This window comes from Scomber japonicus, chromosome 8 (genome assembly GCF_027409825.1).
Source record: "Scomber japonicus isolate fScoJap1 chromosome 8, fScoJap1.pri, whole genome shotgun sequence".
Lineage (NCBI taxonomy): Eukaryota > Metazoa > Chordata > Actinopteri > Scombriformes > Scombridae > Scomber > Scomber japonicus.
This window is the reverse complement of record NC_070585.1, coordinates 8,794,162-8,812,037: the sequence shown is the minus strand read 5'-3', so window position 1 is coordinate 8,812,037 and position 17,876 is coordinate 8,794,162. Positions and strand designations below refer to the sequence as shown.

Sequence of the window (17,876 nt, the reverse complement as noted above, 5' to 3'; positions counted from 1 at the left end):
TCATAGTTAACTTGTCCCAGAAAGTATTTAAATTTTTTTCTTGAAGGTATTTTGCCTAAATATTGAACAATTAGCCAACTTTGGGCACCCTCAAATCATGACATTCTCAGTGCCCATGACCATGGATAAAGAAGGCGCAAACAGCATATCCTGCTAGTGTGATGTGATCAATCATTTGTTATATCAAACTAAAAGACCTTCCTTTTCATAATAAAACAGTAAAATATGGATTTTATATTAATGCCTTTTAGTAAAATCGAGATAAAGCAATTGTTGCCATATGGCAACGCCATGCAATAGAGGGTTAAACAATGCGGGAGTTCTACTAAACGCCTACGCCCGTGAGTTTATTATTCTGTCATATAACTTCCAAACAGTTGCTCCAGATCAGTTTTATGACTGAACCAATCACTCTTTAATCTGTGACTACACCGGTAAATATTGTCCCTGAGAAAAACCCACACATTCACCACTTGAAAACTACCCATAACTACTATAATTCACTCAGTAAATCTCAGTTATACAGCCTGGTGATGATAGGGAAGCGTTGTCAGCTGGTGTGGCTGCTTTAATATGTTTAACCTGATGAAAAGCTTGTAGAGATGGGGTTGGATAGACATTTTTATTGCCTTAAAATATACTTCAAAATAGTTGTAATTGGTATTTATTGTATTTATTATCAAGGATAAATAAATTAAACAGATTACTGATAGACTGCACCCAAAGAAAACTTTTGTAAGATGTGTTTTTCTTTTGTTATATATAATTTGTTTCATAAACTGTCCTCTCTATAAACTGTAGAAACTCATGATTTTTTAAAAAAGACATAATTACACATGTATTACAGTAAATAAGGTTACACCAGTAAAAGTTTTTGGACCACCTGGGGTCCCACACTGACCTAACACTATTTACTGGTATCTTGTTTGCAGGTCAGACAACCACCCCCCCTCCTCCCTCCTCCTCCCTCCTCTACGCACACACACTCCAAGTGTTACATGGCAGATTGTTTTGTAACAGTTTTATACACTCGGCCAATCAGAACAGCTGTCGGGCATCACATGACACAACTTTTACATAACAGTTTTTTTTTTTTTCGTTGCTCCATTGAGAATAATGTGGGTACTTCCTGGACTCGACCATGACCGCACAGTGTAGTCAGTCGTTCCCGGCAGACACAGTGATGAATGGCAGCGGTGCAGTTTATCAGACCTGCAGCACACATTGGAGGTGAGGAGACTGACTCCACACTGCTGCTGGAGATGGGGACAGAGAGTGAGATCATGCTGCAGCTCGCAGTGGAGGCTTTCCAGTCCAAAAACTTTGACCTGGCTGCGGATATTTACGAGTGTCAGTTAGCGGGTATCGGAGACCCAGGGAGCCGGCAGACGCTGATGGTGAAGCGGGCGGACGCTCTCGCATTCGGGGGTAAATTCACGGAGGCTTTCGGTCTGTACCGGCAAGCCTCGGAGATAGACAGACTCAGATCTGCTCACCTGGACAACCTCATAGAGTACCTGACGGGAAGTATCAGGAGGCAGGATGCGGGTGAGAGTCAACCCAACATCCCGAGACAGGGAGAGGAGGCAGGGGCGGCGGCGGCGGCGGCGGCAGCAGCTGGATGCCCCGGTGTTGGTGCCACAGGTTGCGGGTACGGAGACTTCACCTGCCGGATCTGTCTGAGCTCCCTGTTCGAGCCTGTGACTCTGCCGTGCGGACACTGCTTCTGTAAGAAGTGTCTGGAGAGAGAGAGGAAGGAGAAGGAGCGGCCGATAGTGTGTAAGGAGTGCGGGGACACCTCCGAGGTGGCCATCGGACAGAGTTACAGGATCAATGTGGTTCTCAGTAACCTGCTGGCAAAGTGGTTCCCGGCCCTGCACCAGGCCGGCCAGTTGAGGCGAGAGGGCAACGGGCTGTACGCTGAGAAGAAGATGCAAGCTGCTCTGGAGAAATACAACCAAGCCATACTGATAGGTAGGACACTGAACTCACTTGTGATTATTATGAAAAACAGTCATAGTGTCTTTAATTAAAGAGCATGTTCACTTCAGCTACTGTGTGTGTTTGTGTGTGTGTGTGTGTGTGTGTTTGTGTGTTTGTGCGTTGTGCTTACTTGTGTTACATGACATAGCCTACATATTCCTACTACTCTTAACTTCATATCTCCTGTTATTACTCTTATTATTTACTTCAATAACGGTGTTGGCACCACGTGACTTTATTATGGCCTGATCGCGAAGCCACAATAAAATAAAAACACTTACATGACTCAGTTTCATAAGCGTGTTTGCTGCAGCTGCGCTCTGCAGTCGATGCCACTCTGCTGGCATCTGAGCGCCACAGCAGCACCATGTGTTGGATAACAGAGTTATGTAGGCTGGGCCAGTGGACCAAACATTGCGTAAGCACGTAACCCGTCCCTCTCTCGGCTCCCACATTGTATAACGTCAAACAATGATTCAGGCAAATGTAGGTCAAGGGTACTATTGCAGGTCACCACTAGGCTCACGATAGGGCTCAATGCAGTTATACAGGCATGCAGAGGTGGTGTGATGATGGAGATGGGTGGTGGTGGGGGTGGGGGTGAGGGTGAAAAAGTGAGCTGTGACCTCCAGACAGAGTTGAACGAACTCCAGTAAGCCTATATTTAAACTATATGTTTCCAAGCAGCTATTAATTAGGATCATCAGCAGTATGGGATAAAGTCTACTTACATTTCTGCACTGCTTTATATCATCAACGCAGTGTATTTGAGTGATGACGCAGTTGCTGTGAGTGGACTTAAGTGCGTTTTTGGGCGTGTGTGTCTGTGTGTGTGTGTCTGTGTGTGTGTGTGTGGAACAAACTGCGTGGAACTAGATCACACAGGCATCTACTTTGTTAGTATAGTTTGCTACTGGAATGGAGAGCGTTCTCTGGCACAGACAGAAGTATTTTATGACCGCCTTGGATAATTTCTCTTAACTGTGTCATGCCGCTTCAAACTCCACCACTTTACAGGCTGCTTGTGTAAGTTTGAAGTCACCAGTTTCATTTTCTGAGAAGCGTAGTGTAGTTTTCCTGGCATAGCAGTCGACGTATCATTAGAAAACACCTCTTAAAATCATTGGAGGATTCTTCAACAACACTGTACGATCCGGGCCCACCCTCCAGTATAGAGCATCTATCTTCCAGCTGCTGCAGTGGAGCTGGTCAGAGGCCAGCACTGGACTGTTGTTATGCGGGGTAATTCCATCAGTATGGATTAGAATGGTCCTGGGATGCTTCCAGGTCTGAAAGTGTATCAGGGTGTTGTTCACAGTAGTCCTACATGTCCAGCAAAGGTCTTTTATAAAAAACCGATGAGAGAATAACATAACATATTGCACAATGATTGGCTGAAAAATGTTGACCTTTGGCCACAGTAGAGTAGAAATTTATAGTGCTTGTGTTATTTTGATATATTAAGAGCTGTAATGATTAGTCAGTTAAGTGATGATACAGAAATGTAATCGCCTGCTATTTTAATAATTGATCAACTTTTGTAATTGGAGTATCTTTCAAGAAAAAAGCTGAATATATTTAGGTTGTGCTGCTGGTCAGGACAAATGGAAGCAGTTGAGGTTCATCCTGAGTTTTGGGAACAAATGATAAATATTTTTCCATCACCACTTTTTGACATTTTATCGATAGAGAAAATAATTGACAGGTTAATCAGTAGTGAAAATAATCATTAGTAGCAGGTTACTAAGTAATGACACAAAACCCCATATGGAACAGTTGCTTAACTAAAGAACTAGTATTGTGCAAAGAGAATAACAGTACTGGAAGAATCTGTTGTGCATGTTACATTATTCAGGACAGTGCAGTTGATGTTGCTACATTTAGTAATACATTTGATGGAATGTGTTTTTGGCAATACCTCAAGCATGGGGACACCCCTCCCAGACCGCAATGAAAAACAGGAGTAACCACTTGTATTAAGACTAAGTTGCGAAGTTGGAAGTAGGTTAGCAGCTGGATCAGGGTTGTGTTTGGTCATGTAACTGTTATGATTAAAATTGGGGTAAGCCCACATTGAGATAATGCAAGTCAGTTAGTTATAATTAGCACAGGTCTACGTGTGTGTGTGTGTGTGTGTGTGTGTGTGTGTGTGTGTGTGTGTGTGTGTGTATGTGTGTGTTTGCGTGCATGCTTGTATAACAAGGCAGCTTAGTTGCAGTACGTGTGGCACTTGTGTTCTATTTTTACAGATATGATTTGAGACACTGTATTTGCATTTACATCAACAAGCTGAGGGTCACCTTACATCTCTTCTATCTGTTTTTGCTTGTATCTCTCCTTTACTGCTGCTCCTGTTTGTATTCCTTTCAGTGATTTACTACTTGCATCTGTGCACAATGCATAGAAATGTTTCCTTGTGATTCCCATAGGGCCAACTGCGACATTTGCATAAGTTTTTATAGTTATGAAACCTGGAATGTGGGTGACCTTGATAGTGCTGCATGGTTTTGTAAGGCTGCTTTTTTTTTTTTTCTCATAACACGTTTTGTAATGTGGAAGCGGATGCATGTTAAATAGTTCTCCCTTCATGTAACTTGAAACCTTACATCACCAATAAATTCAGCTTTTTAGGACATGGGTGGAAAAAACCAGCATCATTTTCACATTAACGGTGCTGTGTGGGGGTTTTTTTAAACATTCTGCAGGAGGTTGTGAAACAGCTGCCGTAGTTTAGGGGCCATGAATCTTACTGAGCATGTAAACTGAGCAGGTTTTAGGCTGAAGGTAATAAGGTTGAAACAGGTGGTCAAATAATCAATAGAATAGTAATGACTATTTAAGTATTTAGTATTTTAGTAATTGTTTCAGGCATTTTATGAAGAAAAAATGCCAAACAAATATGCTGCTTTTCTCTGTTTTAATGGCTGAAATTAATTATAATTTAATTCTCAATTAATCTGCAGATTATTTTCTCTATTAAATGATAATTAGTATTTTTTTTTAAATGTCAGTATTATTTCCCAGAGCACACATTGACATAACCAGATGTTTTATCTGATTAACAGTCCAAACTTCAAAGATGCTCAGTTATAAAACAGTGACAGACAGTACATTTGAAAAGCTGCAACCAGTTTATGAGTTTTTCATTGAAAAATTATTGATGATCAAATAAGTAACCAATACATTGTCTGCTTAATGATTCACTAAATGATTGTTTTAGCTCTTCTATGTATGAGTTATAGACTTTTGTTCTGGGACATTGTGAGATCTGTTTTATGACCTAATGATCCATCCATTCATTAAGTAAATAACAGATTAATTGATAATGAAAAACATTCTAATGTGTACTAACTAACAAACTCCTTCCTGTTCTCCTCAGCACCTACAGACCACATACTGTTCAGCAACCGCTCCCAGATCCACTCCAGTCTGAAACACTATGAAAAGGCTCTGAGAGACGCTGAGATGGCCTGCAGACTCATGCCTCTTTGGTCAAAGGTAGAGTGACAGATTTATTGGTTTAGCATTATAATAAACAGATAACTCTCTAGCTTCCACGTAGATGTTTGATGTATATGAGTTCATGTGTTTTCTGCCCGCCAACAGGGTCACGTTCGAAAGGCTCAGGCCCTGGTCTCGCTGGGCAGGACCGAGGAAGCATTGAGAGAGTACCTGGTGTGTCTGTCCATAGAGCCGGACTGTAGACTGGCCAAGACTGAAGCTCACAAGGTACCCAGAGTTTGTATCATGTGTCTTTTTAATATTTGTATTAAATTACAGATCTCAAAGTAATCACATCCTTGTTTGCTGTGTTCTTTCAGCTCCTCAGTGATATCCTGGCTCCAGTCACAGATCAGGTCCCTGAACACATCTCAGACTACTCCAACATCCTGTCCTCTAGAGCGCACGTCAAAAACAGCATCATGGCTCCCTCTCAGGTACGAGATGCCCTCACTTCTCATTATCATCACAGTCTAAAGTGTATAACATTTAGGGAACATGAGGTTTTAATTTTCCTCTCTTTCTCTCAGACCCTCAGTCCTGCCCAATGGTCGTCAGAGTCCTGTCGTTCCTCTGCTCCTCCTGTGCCTGAGTGGTCAGACAGCAGTAAGGTCAAAGGTCAGGGACACTTAGAGACCAGGAAGCCGGACCACTGCTCACTCCTCAAACGAAAACAGAAGAGCACAGAGGAGGAGACGGATGAGGGAGGACAGGAGAGGAGGGACGATCGCAAGAGATTCAAGTCTGGTGAGTTTTTTGGAGGGTGATACACACACACACACACACACACACACACACACACACACACATTTACTCAACCTGTAGATATTTAAGTGATTCAATATGGTTTGATGATTTTAAAAATACAAAAAGGGCTCATCTGACTTCTATTGCAACATATATGAGGTTCATCAAACATTTGCATTTAAATAGAGGCAAATATTTAATTTAAATTTTCACAACAGCAACCCTTTTATTTATTCATTTTAAAATCAGATTGTGGACTATTCAATAAATTATAAAGGATTAAAATAAATAGATTTCGAGAAACTCATATGAGCACCGTCTCTTTGTAAACCAAAACCTCTGATAAGATTCACAGGATTAGTCAGCACAGTGCTTTTCTTTGTTCCCCATCAGGAAAATAACAAGTCAACTGGAACCGAAGCTGATTTTGTGTCTTGTGTTTCTGATAATCTCTCCTCATGCAGAGCCCACAGAGGGGACTGAGTCGTCGGGGTGTGTAGCTGGTGGCCTCCTGGACCCGACTGATCTGGAATGCTCTCTTTGTATGAGGTGAGATCTGCTTATCTGAGTCTGATTTAAGTAAAAAGTCACACATAAAACAATAAATAGGAAACAACCAAGAATCACTTACATACATTTGAAATACTAGTGTCTAAAGATGAAGAAAATGAAATGAAATCTTACATCATCAGTGTGTCTTTGGCACTCTTGTGTCACTGGTTTTGTAACGTTTGTGTGTTTTTCACCCAGACTGTTCCATGAGCCGGTCACGATGCCCTGCGGTCACACCTTCTGTCTGCAGTGTCTGGAGAGATGTCTGGACCACAACCCAAAGTGTCCACTCTGTAAAGAAGAGCTGTCTGAGGTATGAGCCGTGATCGCAACAGAATAATAATCAGTCATTTGGAAGAAGATATATGTCAAGTTAATGTGGCTATCACTCAAAGCAGTGAAGTACCCTTATACAGTATCTATCTCTGTCTTTTTGTAGTACCTGGAGCAGAGGCAGTACAGCAAAACGGTGTTAATGGAGAAACTGATATCTAAGTATCTTCCCTCCGAGCTCATGGAAAGACAGAAAATCCACCAGGAGGAGATGGCTGAGTTTTCAAAGTAAGTTTTCCCCCTCTTCTCCTCTCTCCTTTCTTCTTCTTCACTCTCTTATTTTCATCCATTGTTCCCTTATCTTTGCCTGACAAATCTTATCTTCTCAGAGATCGTGGCTTGTCTTTGAGTATCTATGCACATGATAAAACCTGACCCCTGTGGATATCCTCGACTGTTGTTTGACCTACTGACCTACAGTTGATAACGCACACTTGTGACACACTGACCTAGACAGCGTCATGTGTCATCAGGCATCAAATGTCACTTTCCAAACTAGTTAAAGCAATAAATAACTTCTGCTTAACTGGAGAAAAACGGATCCACTTCTACAGTGCCTGATGTTTTTATGGCATTAAGCCATTAAACTGTAGGTTAGTCTTTCTCAAGCTCACATGAGTTACACACATATATACAACCATAATCATAATAATTAGGTCATCGACTTATCATACATTGATGTAATTATCAACATCATCATGTCTATATACGGACATATTATGACACATGGACATGACCTATTTCATTTTTTTGACCTCAATATTGCCACACTTCACACTATATCATTATATCAGTGGTGATATTATAAAATGATATTCAAATAACAATAATATTGTTTATCGCGATAATTTCTGAGACAATATATCGTCCAACAAAAGTAATTATTATGACAGGCCTAAGAATAATAAGTGACCCATTAATTATATAATATTAATAAATAATAAGTCATAATTGTTTTTGCATGTCATTTAAATGAATGGACATCCATAGGGAAATAATGATTCAGGCTGTATACTTTTTATTACCAATATTATCTGTAATCAGTCTATGAAATGTTAAAAAAAATTGGCACAGTTTCTTAGAGGCCACAATGATGTCTTCAACTTTTTTGTTTTTTGTCTGACTAACAGTATAAAATGTTCAATCGTGACATTTAAGAAGCTGTACACATCAAATGTTTGGCATTTTTGCTTGAAATGACCAAAATAATTAATCAATTATCCAAACATTTACAGATCAATTTTCTGACAGTTATTTGTTGCAGCGCTAACAGGTTAGAAAGATTCCATGCATCATTGTAAAAATACTGTCTGGCTTTAATTTAGTCATGTTTGGTCCTCCAGAGAAGTCACACGGTTCAGCAGTTGTGAACTCAGAACTTATTTTTCTATGCAGTCTTGGCAGGAATTACAACATCTCCTTGTTCTATGATTTACATTCAACATTTTCTTCTTTCTTCTCGTTTCTCTTCAGTCTTAACAAGAATGTGCCTATATTCGTGTGCACCATGGCCTTCCCCACTGTGCCGTGTCCTCTCCATATCTTCGAGCCCTGCTACAGACTGATGATTCGACGGTGCATGGAGACAGGAACCAACTGCTTCGGCATGTGTCTGGGAGATAACCTCAAAGGGTTGGTATCTATGCTTTACTTTCTGATGTGTAAAATGTGATTATCATTGAGTATGTGTCCAGGAAGTGTAATATTAATGCCCTCCTCCTCTTTCCGTCTCTAGCTTTGCAGACTACGGGTGCCTGTTGGATATCCGTGACGTGCAGTTCTTCTCTGACGGCCGCTCAGTTGTGGACACCATCGGCAGACGGAGGTTTAAAGTCATTCAGCACAGCGAGAGGGATGGATACAATACAGCTGATATAGAATATCTGGAGGATATTAAGGTATGACAGATTGGAGGGGTGTGGGTGGACGAGAAGAGCTGGACAGCTTGAAGGAGCGGAGTTAGATAGAGAGGGAGGGTGGGACGGTTCAAAAGGTGGCTGAATGAAATGAAGCTGATGAGATTTCTCAATTTCAAATGTGTGTGTTTAGGTGGAGGGCGTGGCAGAGCGGGAACTGCAGTCCCTTCATGATGCGGTGTATGACCTGGCCCTGGTTTGGGTCAACTCCCTGAAAGCTGAGCAGAAGGATCGAATTGAAGGACACTTTGGACCCATGCCTGAGAAAGACTCTGTACTTCAGGTAAACTCATACACACACACACACACACACACTGGCGTATATACTGAAATATGGCATTTGACATGTGTTATTAAGTAGAAATACATCAGAGCATTAAAAATATATTATTTTAAAGGAGAATTCTGGTGTTTTTTTAACCTGTGTCTTACTCTTGCGTCCATTCTGACTGGGGTTCATGATAACATTGCACTTCCTACCCCCGTTACTGAGATTCAAGAAGCACAACTTTGACAAAACAAACCCATTTTGGAGCAAGCAGCCTAAACCACATAAAGCTTCCCAAATAAACTCAAGTTCTACACAAAACCTTTAGAAACATTTATCTGAATTCAACTAAAAGTAAACCCAGAATATTCCCCCCTGGATTAGTTATTGCTATATACAAAGGGATCTACTTCCCCAAAGTTAACTAATCTAGCTGCTTATTTGTCTACTCAGAGTCTGAGACAAATGTTTGAAATGATAAAATTGAAGTTTATTTGGAGAGCTTTAGGAGGCTTCTGAATCTCTACAATGGAGGTGATGAATGCAAAATTACTTTATCATGACCCACAGTCAGAATAGCAACTGTGATACAACAAAATTTCTTCTCGATTTTGCCTTTAAACCCTCTTAACCTCTTTCTGTCTCTTCCTTTCTCCAGCCCAGTCCTAACGGTCCATCATGGTGTTGGTGGTTATTAGCCGTTCTTCCATTAGAGGGTCGAGCCCAGCTACCGTTCCTGGCCATCACCTCTCTGAAAGATCGCCTCAGCGGAATCCGCAAAGTGCTGCTCTTCATGGCCCACAACAACAGGCACCGGTGACAAGCTCTCAGCAAGCGTTCACCAGCCTGGAAAAATGCAGTAACCCCCCTGGCCTACAATACCCTCTCCTCCCCCCTAGACAGCAGTTGACCTGCTGCTCTTCCTTTTTGATGCACAAAGAACTGATGTTGATGTTGTTGCGCCTTCCCTCTTGTAGCTCCGTCCATATACACATCAACAACGAACTCGGACTAAAAAAAAAAAGACAATATAGATCTGGATAAATAGATAACTTCCATGAACATTACTCTCCAGACACCAAGCAGCAAGCAACCTGCAGCCCAACATGCCCCTCCAATTTCAACTAGCAACTTCAGCTACGTTTAGACTGGAGGGACTGTCTAAATACAATTTACATTAGTGTGTGTTTGAAGAGGATCGTCCTTTGTAATATCTGGTGTTATTGTATTTGTGCTACACTAATGCACACACGCTGGTTGTCCGACAACTCCTCGACTGTGGGAGTTGTTCTGCTGAAATGTCTCCATCTTTTCCAAGTTTCATCGTTGCCTCTCTTGGCATGCCTCCCTTTTTGTAGTTCTCTGTTCTTCCTGGTAACGTCATGTTGTGTGTGAGATGACACACCAAATAGAAAGAAACATAAAAACAACACCGTGCAGTCAGATCCGAGTGGTGAGACTGCATCCTCAGAAAGGACAGTATTGTACATCTCCCGAAAAACAAGGGAGCGGCTCGTCTGAACGTAGCTTTACAGCAAAGACGAAGCTGATTTTTTCACTTTAGTAACAAATTGGTCATCAACCAATCACTGTCCTTGTACTGTGTGTCTTTTGATGACTTTTTGTGTAGCTACACTCATTACAGTTGAGTGAATAATAATAATAATGCTCATTGAAATCCCAGTAAATGGTTAACCCACTACTGTGTGTAGACATTTACTGATGATTACGTTTTCTATTTTACCACCTTTACTATCACTTTAACAGCTACTTTGTCTTCCAAACTTCCTTCATGCTTCCCTTCATTTCTGTCTCTGTGTGATCCTGCAGCTGAATAACTACGGACTGAACCTTTATATTACTGTGCTTTAAGGCTCTTGTTCTTGTGTTTTATTCATTCGTTTTTTTAAAACATTTGTTTATTTATTGTTTTCATTATTTATGCATGCAGTGACATTGTTTACATTTCACAGAACGAGACGCTGAGCTGCTCACTTTCCAAAGGCGTATTATTATTTTTATGATGATTATTATTATTATTATTATTATTTTTAATTTGATATTTGACCCCCAAGCATGGTCAATGATACAATTGTCAAAACCAGCCAATCGATAGCTTCGAGTTCACATGGATGCTGCACAGGGCAAACTGTGGAAACTCAAGTTGAGGGCAGATTCCCTCCAAGAACACTAATATTTTTAGTCCACTGCTGACCCAAATCTGTGTAGTATTTTTTATTGGCCCTTCATAATCTGAGCTATGTTGACTTCATCATATTTGGAGATATTTGTAATACTCAGGCATTAAGCGAGCCTGTAAACAATGCGGAAAGTATATTATTTCAGTATTTATTCTGACTTATTTTGCACTTTCACTCTAAGTAAGGGAAAGTAACGACGCAGACAGGCCTCAGGATATTTAAGTCCGAAATGTACCACAGAGTAAAGTAAAATCCTCTGGTGGATTGAATTAGCACGTTAAAGCTTTTCCTATTGTGTGAGGCATCTTTTAGCATTTAAGATATGCTTCAATCAGAGTTGACTGCTATTAATGAAGGCCAGTGCCTTGTATCCACAGAAAAACATGATGTGGAACTATTTACAGTTAAATTACCTAATAACTTTATTTTTCACCTTTTAATGGAAATGTGTTCATTCAGAACATAATTTTCACAGAAAGGAAACAAGCACAAATTGAAATTAAAACGAGAGGAAAGCATTAAAGGCATTTTTAAGAAAAATCTGAGACTATTCGGGGCCTTGCTGATGTCTGTGTTGAACTATTTTTATTTGGCAAACGGAACTCTCCGGCCTCTGCAAGACATTGTCGAGCTTTGCCTTCAAAATCTTTTATTTTATACACATGTGTTTGATTTGACATGTTTCTACGTCAATCGGGTTCTTTGTATTTTATAATTCTCTTCGCTCACCAGTGTGTTTGTCTCTCCTTATTTAATGTGCAGGGAGTGTCATGTCTAATCATCACATTTATTGTGTTGTATTTGAAGGGCCAAAGCCATTTAATGCTGTAAAAATTGAGAAACTGATCATGTGTAATAACACAGTAAAACATTTTTTACTTTTGATATTTTCCCCACCATAATTTGTATTGTATTGATGTTTTATTTCTGCTTTTCACCACAGTCAGATGGTTGCAATATGACACAGAATGAAACAGCAATAGTGTGCAAAGTAGTGTATGCATGCAATTTGAAATTTACCATGCAAGTGTTGAATTATATTGGAAGATGCTTGTCTAAAGAGGCATTTAAAGTACTGAAAGTTAATGTTAAGATTTGAGGAAACCAGGGGGAAACTAAAATAACCAATTCCAACTATCACTCTACTATGTATAAACTAATAGCCCCTGTAATTTATTTTCTAGTGATAGAAATGGTTACCACTATGAAGCTAAGATTAGTAGGTCAAACTGGGCAGTGTACAATGCCAGTGTAAAAGCATATCAAAAAAATATTTCAGATTCAGTGACAGATGTGGTGAGTTAAAGGGAAAATCTACTTTTTTTCACTATATGTAACAATGACTAAAGTGACAGAGAAGCCAGCGGGTTTTTTTTAATTTAATTTGAAAGAATTGAAACAAAAGTTGAATCATGACACTAATATGCATTTTGGCTCAAACTGATATCTGTGCATTATTGTTCATCTGTGACAGCAGTTCTAGTGCCTTAAGTTGGACTTCTTCTGTTTTCATGTTGATGTATGAACTGCAATGGCGACTAATGTAGTGTGAGATAATATGGGGTTTCCTAAATAACATCTTAAGATAATCATTCATTTGTTTGAGACTCTGACCACAAAAGTGAAACTCTATCCATGCCATCCACTGCAACCTTGATTTTATTCCCATATTAGACGAAAAGATTGATACCACTGTCTGTACAGTAAATATGAAGCCATAGCCAATTAGCTTAGCTTAGCATAAGAAGTCACTGCACCCGACTAAGAACTAGTCCAGTAAATAACCACCTTTAAAACCAAAACTTCTAAACCTTTTATTTTTTATACGGATTAAACTAAAAAGACAAGAACTTATTAATTAGTGAGCTTTTGATGTGCTGGTATGTGCTTACAGAGTCATGCTAGATGTTTTTGCACATTTTCATTTTTATGCTAAGCTAGGCTAATTGGCTCCTGGCTATATTCATATATTTAACAGACAGATATGAGAGATTCTTAATCAATCAAATCACAGCAACTCCAATAGCTACACATTTTGTTCTTTAAAATATATAAGAATGGATTAATATTTTTGACGCTACTGAGTCTCAGTATATTGGATTAACACAAAGACGATTACAGACAAGAAGGTGTTAATTAGGAAACAGAACAGGTAATAAGCTATGACCCAGTTGGAATATGAATACAGTGATATTTGTCTTGTTGTACAAGTACTGAATCCTTGAAGGTCAGGATGCCTTTAAGCTGCTTTTTCAACGTGATGGTATCATTTTGATATTCTGTAGCACTCCAAACTCACAAATAACTGTGATTACCCACAAACACTTCCTGTGAGCTGCAGGTTTGTGCTCGGTAAAGATTTCGAAGCTTCCAGTTTGTTAAGCGTAGTCCTGTGAAAATGACGATGATGCAAATATAGAAGTTGGATCTTTTTGACTTTTTTGTCATCCAGCTATGCAAAAACAGTAAGCTCATTGACATCTTGACCTTTCAGGATTCAACCACTGACCTTTTAAAGAAGTGTAACTACCTCTGGCATCCTCCTCGAGCACTTCCACAAGGAGAGAGAAAGAAAAATAATGCTTCCCAATTTTGTTATTTCTCTGTTATTGTTGTTTTGTCTGTGTTGAAAGTGGAATTTGAGTCTAAACAAATACTTAATATCATCAGTGTCCCATCAGTGCTCAAATATGTATTTTTGTGTTACTTGTGCCCATTTTAAACTCATCAATTGCACCATATTAATCAACATTTCACACTTTGGAGAGATTATGTGACTTTTCAACTAAAACTGCAAAGCTGTAAAATCAGTGGTTTCTGTGTGATATATTTGACACTCGTCCCAAATAGTTGATCTCTTTGAAGGGGCGCTTGATTTATCCTCCCTGGCAAATGGAACAGCTTGGAAACAAAGTGTATAATCTCTTAAAGCTTCTGTTTAAATGATTGGACTAAGCACCGGAGTGTTTGCAGAAACAATGAGCGTCACACTCACACATTCACATCTGGACACTATCTAGTTGTTAAAAGAAACAATTTCTTGTTCTCCTGCTGTGTGTAAATCTCTCCACTTACAGCTCTGGGACTTGAAGTGGCAACTCTTACGCAACAGTCTTGCTCAGCTGACTGTTTGGCCTCTAAATATCTTCACATATGAATCCAGGCTACACCAAGCGCTCATCACATTTTCAAATACACGAGTTGACAGTTACAACATTGCCTGCTTCTTTCAAAGGTTGTTAAACTCCTGTAGAGCTCCATGGCCTCTAAATGTGTCCAGGTGCATTCGCACAAGATGAATGTATGCCTTGACATCTCTCTGATGTTTTCTGTATATCTTTTTGATAGTAAAACTTTAGTATGCATTCTGTTTGCAACACTACAGTCTGAAGCTCCAACTTGTTAATAAACCAAAAGGTTTGTGTTCTTTGTCCTGTGAGGGATAAAGGACACACTGGACTGGACATGAGCCTGATTTCTCTTTTGTTTGTGTTCTTCGGGGTTGACTGGTCTTCTTAGGAAGTAACAGCTCACATTACTGTTTACATCACTGAGTTTGAATCAATAATTTACTAGATGAATCAGATCCTTTATTGTGATCAGATTACTTTCATAACACAATGAGAGTGAAGTGAGCTTCATCAACTTTTCCAGTGACAATTTTGTTGTTAAAACCAAGTTACAAATTATTTAAGACTGCAACCAATTTTCATTATCAATTGGCCTGACAATTATTTTCTTTAATATCAATAAATTATACACTGTATAAAATGTCAGAAAATAGTGAAAAATGCCCATCATGATTCCCTAAAAGCCCAAATTAACATATTCAGAATACTTGTTTCATCTGAGTCAAAAACTCAACGATGTTGAATTTACTATAATGGAAAACCAGAAAATAAGTAAATATCAATTTCTGAAAAGCTGGTACCTGTGAATTTTGGGAATTTTGCATTGAAAAATTACTTCACCAGTTAATTTCTGTCAGTCAGTTAATGATTGATCATCTAATAATTCAGCACTGCCGTATGTAGTCGGGGGTCAATTTGGGGCCCAGCAATGTACTTTTGCCCCAGTGCCTCACAGGAAGTGAATCTGGCCTCTAGTCTGTTTTAACTATTTAAACCACACACAAAACAATCTCAGTGCTAAACTAAATTAACCATATGCTGGAATTAGGTTCAGATTTAGCAAATCAACCTTCTCATCTGTATTACTAATATTATTTTCTCACTTCTTTAATTTGACAGCTGAAGTTTTTATTGTTTTTACTGCTCATTACAGCTCCATTAAATTCTCCCTCCCTTAATCTTGGCCAGTTTTCACATTTATGTTCACTCTGGTAACTTTAGTTATTCTTACTGTGCTCTGTCATGACATCAGCATGTTTCAGCCCCTCAGTGAAACTGCTTTTTCAATGGTTTCATCTAATGTAATTTATCAAATGTGCATCATTATATAGACATCTCCAATGTAGTTGTAATTTGTACTGTATCCTCACTTGAATTTAAAATAAAGATTAGTGGATTTCAACAGTGATGAATGAAGACTGAAAAGGTTAATAAACAATGGAAGATGAATGAAGCAGGGTAACAGTTCAGGCTGATGAGGTTAAGTGAGATGAATGCAGCACTGGCACATTTATATTTAGCTGTCAACAAAGGCACCTATAGAATATGTCATTCCTCTAACAGTTAGCTGGAAGGGAATAACTCTTCAACATTTGGTCAGTGGAAGCTAAATGAAACACCATTAACTAGATGTACTGTATGGTTTGGTACAGTATCTTTGCACTATAGCCAAAATCTATTTAGGTCATGAAAACATTCCTCTAAAGGAATCTCTGGAGAAAAGTCAGAAAATCACCAATGGATAGTGAGTCATTTTACTCAGAAGAAAAAATAGGGTGGTGACTTGTTTGTGTGTGTGTGTGTGTGTGTGTGTGTGTGTGTGTGTGTGTGTGTGTGTGTATAGGGGATAAACAAGTAAGAATAAACATATGTGAAAAGCCAAGAAAAGACATTGGAAGAAGAAACAAGTTGTTTGTACAGAAAGAGAGAATGTGTGAGAGAAATACTGCATGTGGATGAAGAGAGTCCAAGCTTTTGAAAATTTGGCATCGAAACCAGAGAAAGTGACACACGTACATATGTATCCAATATGCTTAAGCTGCACACTCACAGGAAAAATACACAGACTGTTAATGTGTAGTTGAATGACAGAAATATACAGAGAGAGAGAGAGAGAGAGAGAGAGAGAGAGAGAGAGAGAGAGAGAGAGAGAGAGAGAGAGAGGGAGAGAGAGAGAGAGAGCGAAAGACAGACAGAGAGAGAAGGGGAAAGAGAGGGGGGAAGCTGGACAGACAGGAAGACAGACAGTTTATGCAAGCAATGCAAATGTAGGTCGGTCAGACGGCGAGGGTTAGAAACTGACACAAAGAGGCAAAAAACATGAGAAAACAAACATGGAGGGCAAATGTGACAGTCTAGCCTGGCTCTGTATTTGTTGCTCTTCACTATAATTACTCTACAGATTAGCAAGTTGGGCTGCTGCAGTCACATAAGGACTGTCAGAGGTTTTGAAGGCCTACTTACGCCGATCCCAGTGCTTCTAAATATAGAGGCGTAGAGACTTTAATGAGACCGGCGTATTGCATACTGTAGATGTTTAGGTCTTTAGGCTCTGTTGTGTATATGCAAATAAGTCAGACACCAACCTGTCAGATAAGAAGACAGAAACTGCTCCCTCTGCATTATCTTATCCTACATTTCTCCATAAAGTGTGGATTTAAGTGCACAGTCTATAGTTTTTACAGCAGTAATAATAAAACAAAAGGGTTTCTAATAAAGCAGTCTTCAGGAAGGGTAAGTTGTGACTTATTAATGGTTAATACATCATTTAGTAGCACTTTATACATCAGTTATAGAATATTTTGAAGATCATAGTTATCAACCAGGTTTTGAACATTTGTTTTGGTGTCATTTATAAATATTTGTAATGTATGAGTAGGGTTTCACTTTGCTATACATTCATCAATTGTGCATTATTTAAGTTGTTAATACTTGGATTTTGGTGCAGATGTTCAGCTCTTTTTGATGCTCTGCTCTTTTCCAGATGTTTTCCTCTTCCCCAGATGGTCAGGGATCAAACTGGAAATCGGAGGGTATTCCTGATGAATTAAGCAGCTGAAAACAAAGGAAATTTGACAAGCTGCCAACTCAAATGTTGCCAGGTCTGGTTGATCTATAAATCATTAGTAAATGCTGTATTAAACTTTAATAAAGCTGTTAGTTATAACTTAAAACTGATGTAGATAGAGTGCCTCATTAGAAGGTAGTAACATAGTTTTATTGCTTCCCACAAATGTGTGTGTTA

General features: G+C 39.3%; 1 protein-coding gene across 1 annotated transcript; it reads left to right on the top strand.

Moving 5' to 3' along the window:
- Positions 1 to 1,197: 1,197 nt before the first annotated feature.
- On the top strand, positions 1,198 to 10,351 carry LOC128363002 (LON peptidase N-terminal domain and RING finger protein 3-like). Its single transcript, XM_053323887.1, has 12 exons — positions 1,198 to 1,974; positions 5,363 to 5,481; positions 5,590 to 5,712; positions 5,805 to 5,921; positions 6,015 to 6,231; positions 6,696 to 6,780; positions 6,982 to 7,096; positions 7,223 to 7,344; positions 8,590 to 8,748; positions 8,852 to 9,014; positions 9,166 to 9,315; positions 9,959 to 10,351. Exons 1-12 carry the CDS (start codon positions 1,263 to 1,265, stop codon positions 10,118 to 10,120), a joined length of 2,244 nt encoding a protein of 747 aa, XP_053179862.1. The 5' UTR covers positions 1,198 to 1,262; the 3' UTR covers positions 10,121 to 10,351.
- Positions 10,352 to 17,876: the final 7,525 nt, after the last annotated feature.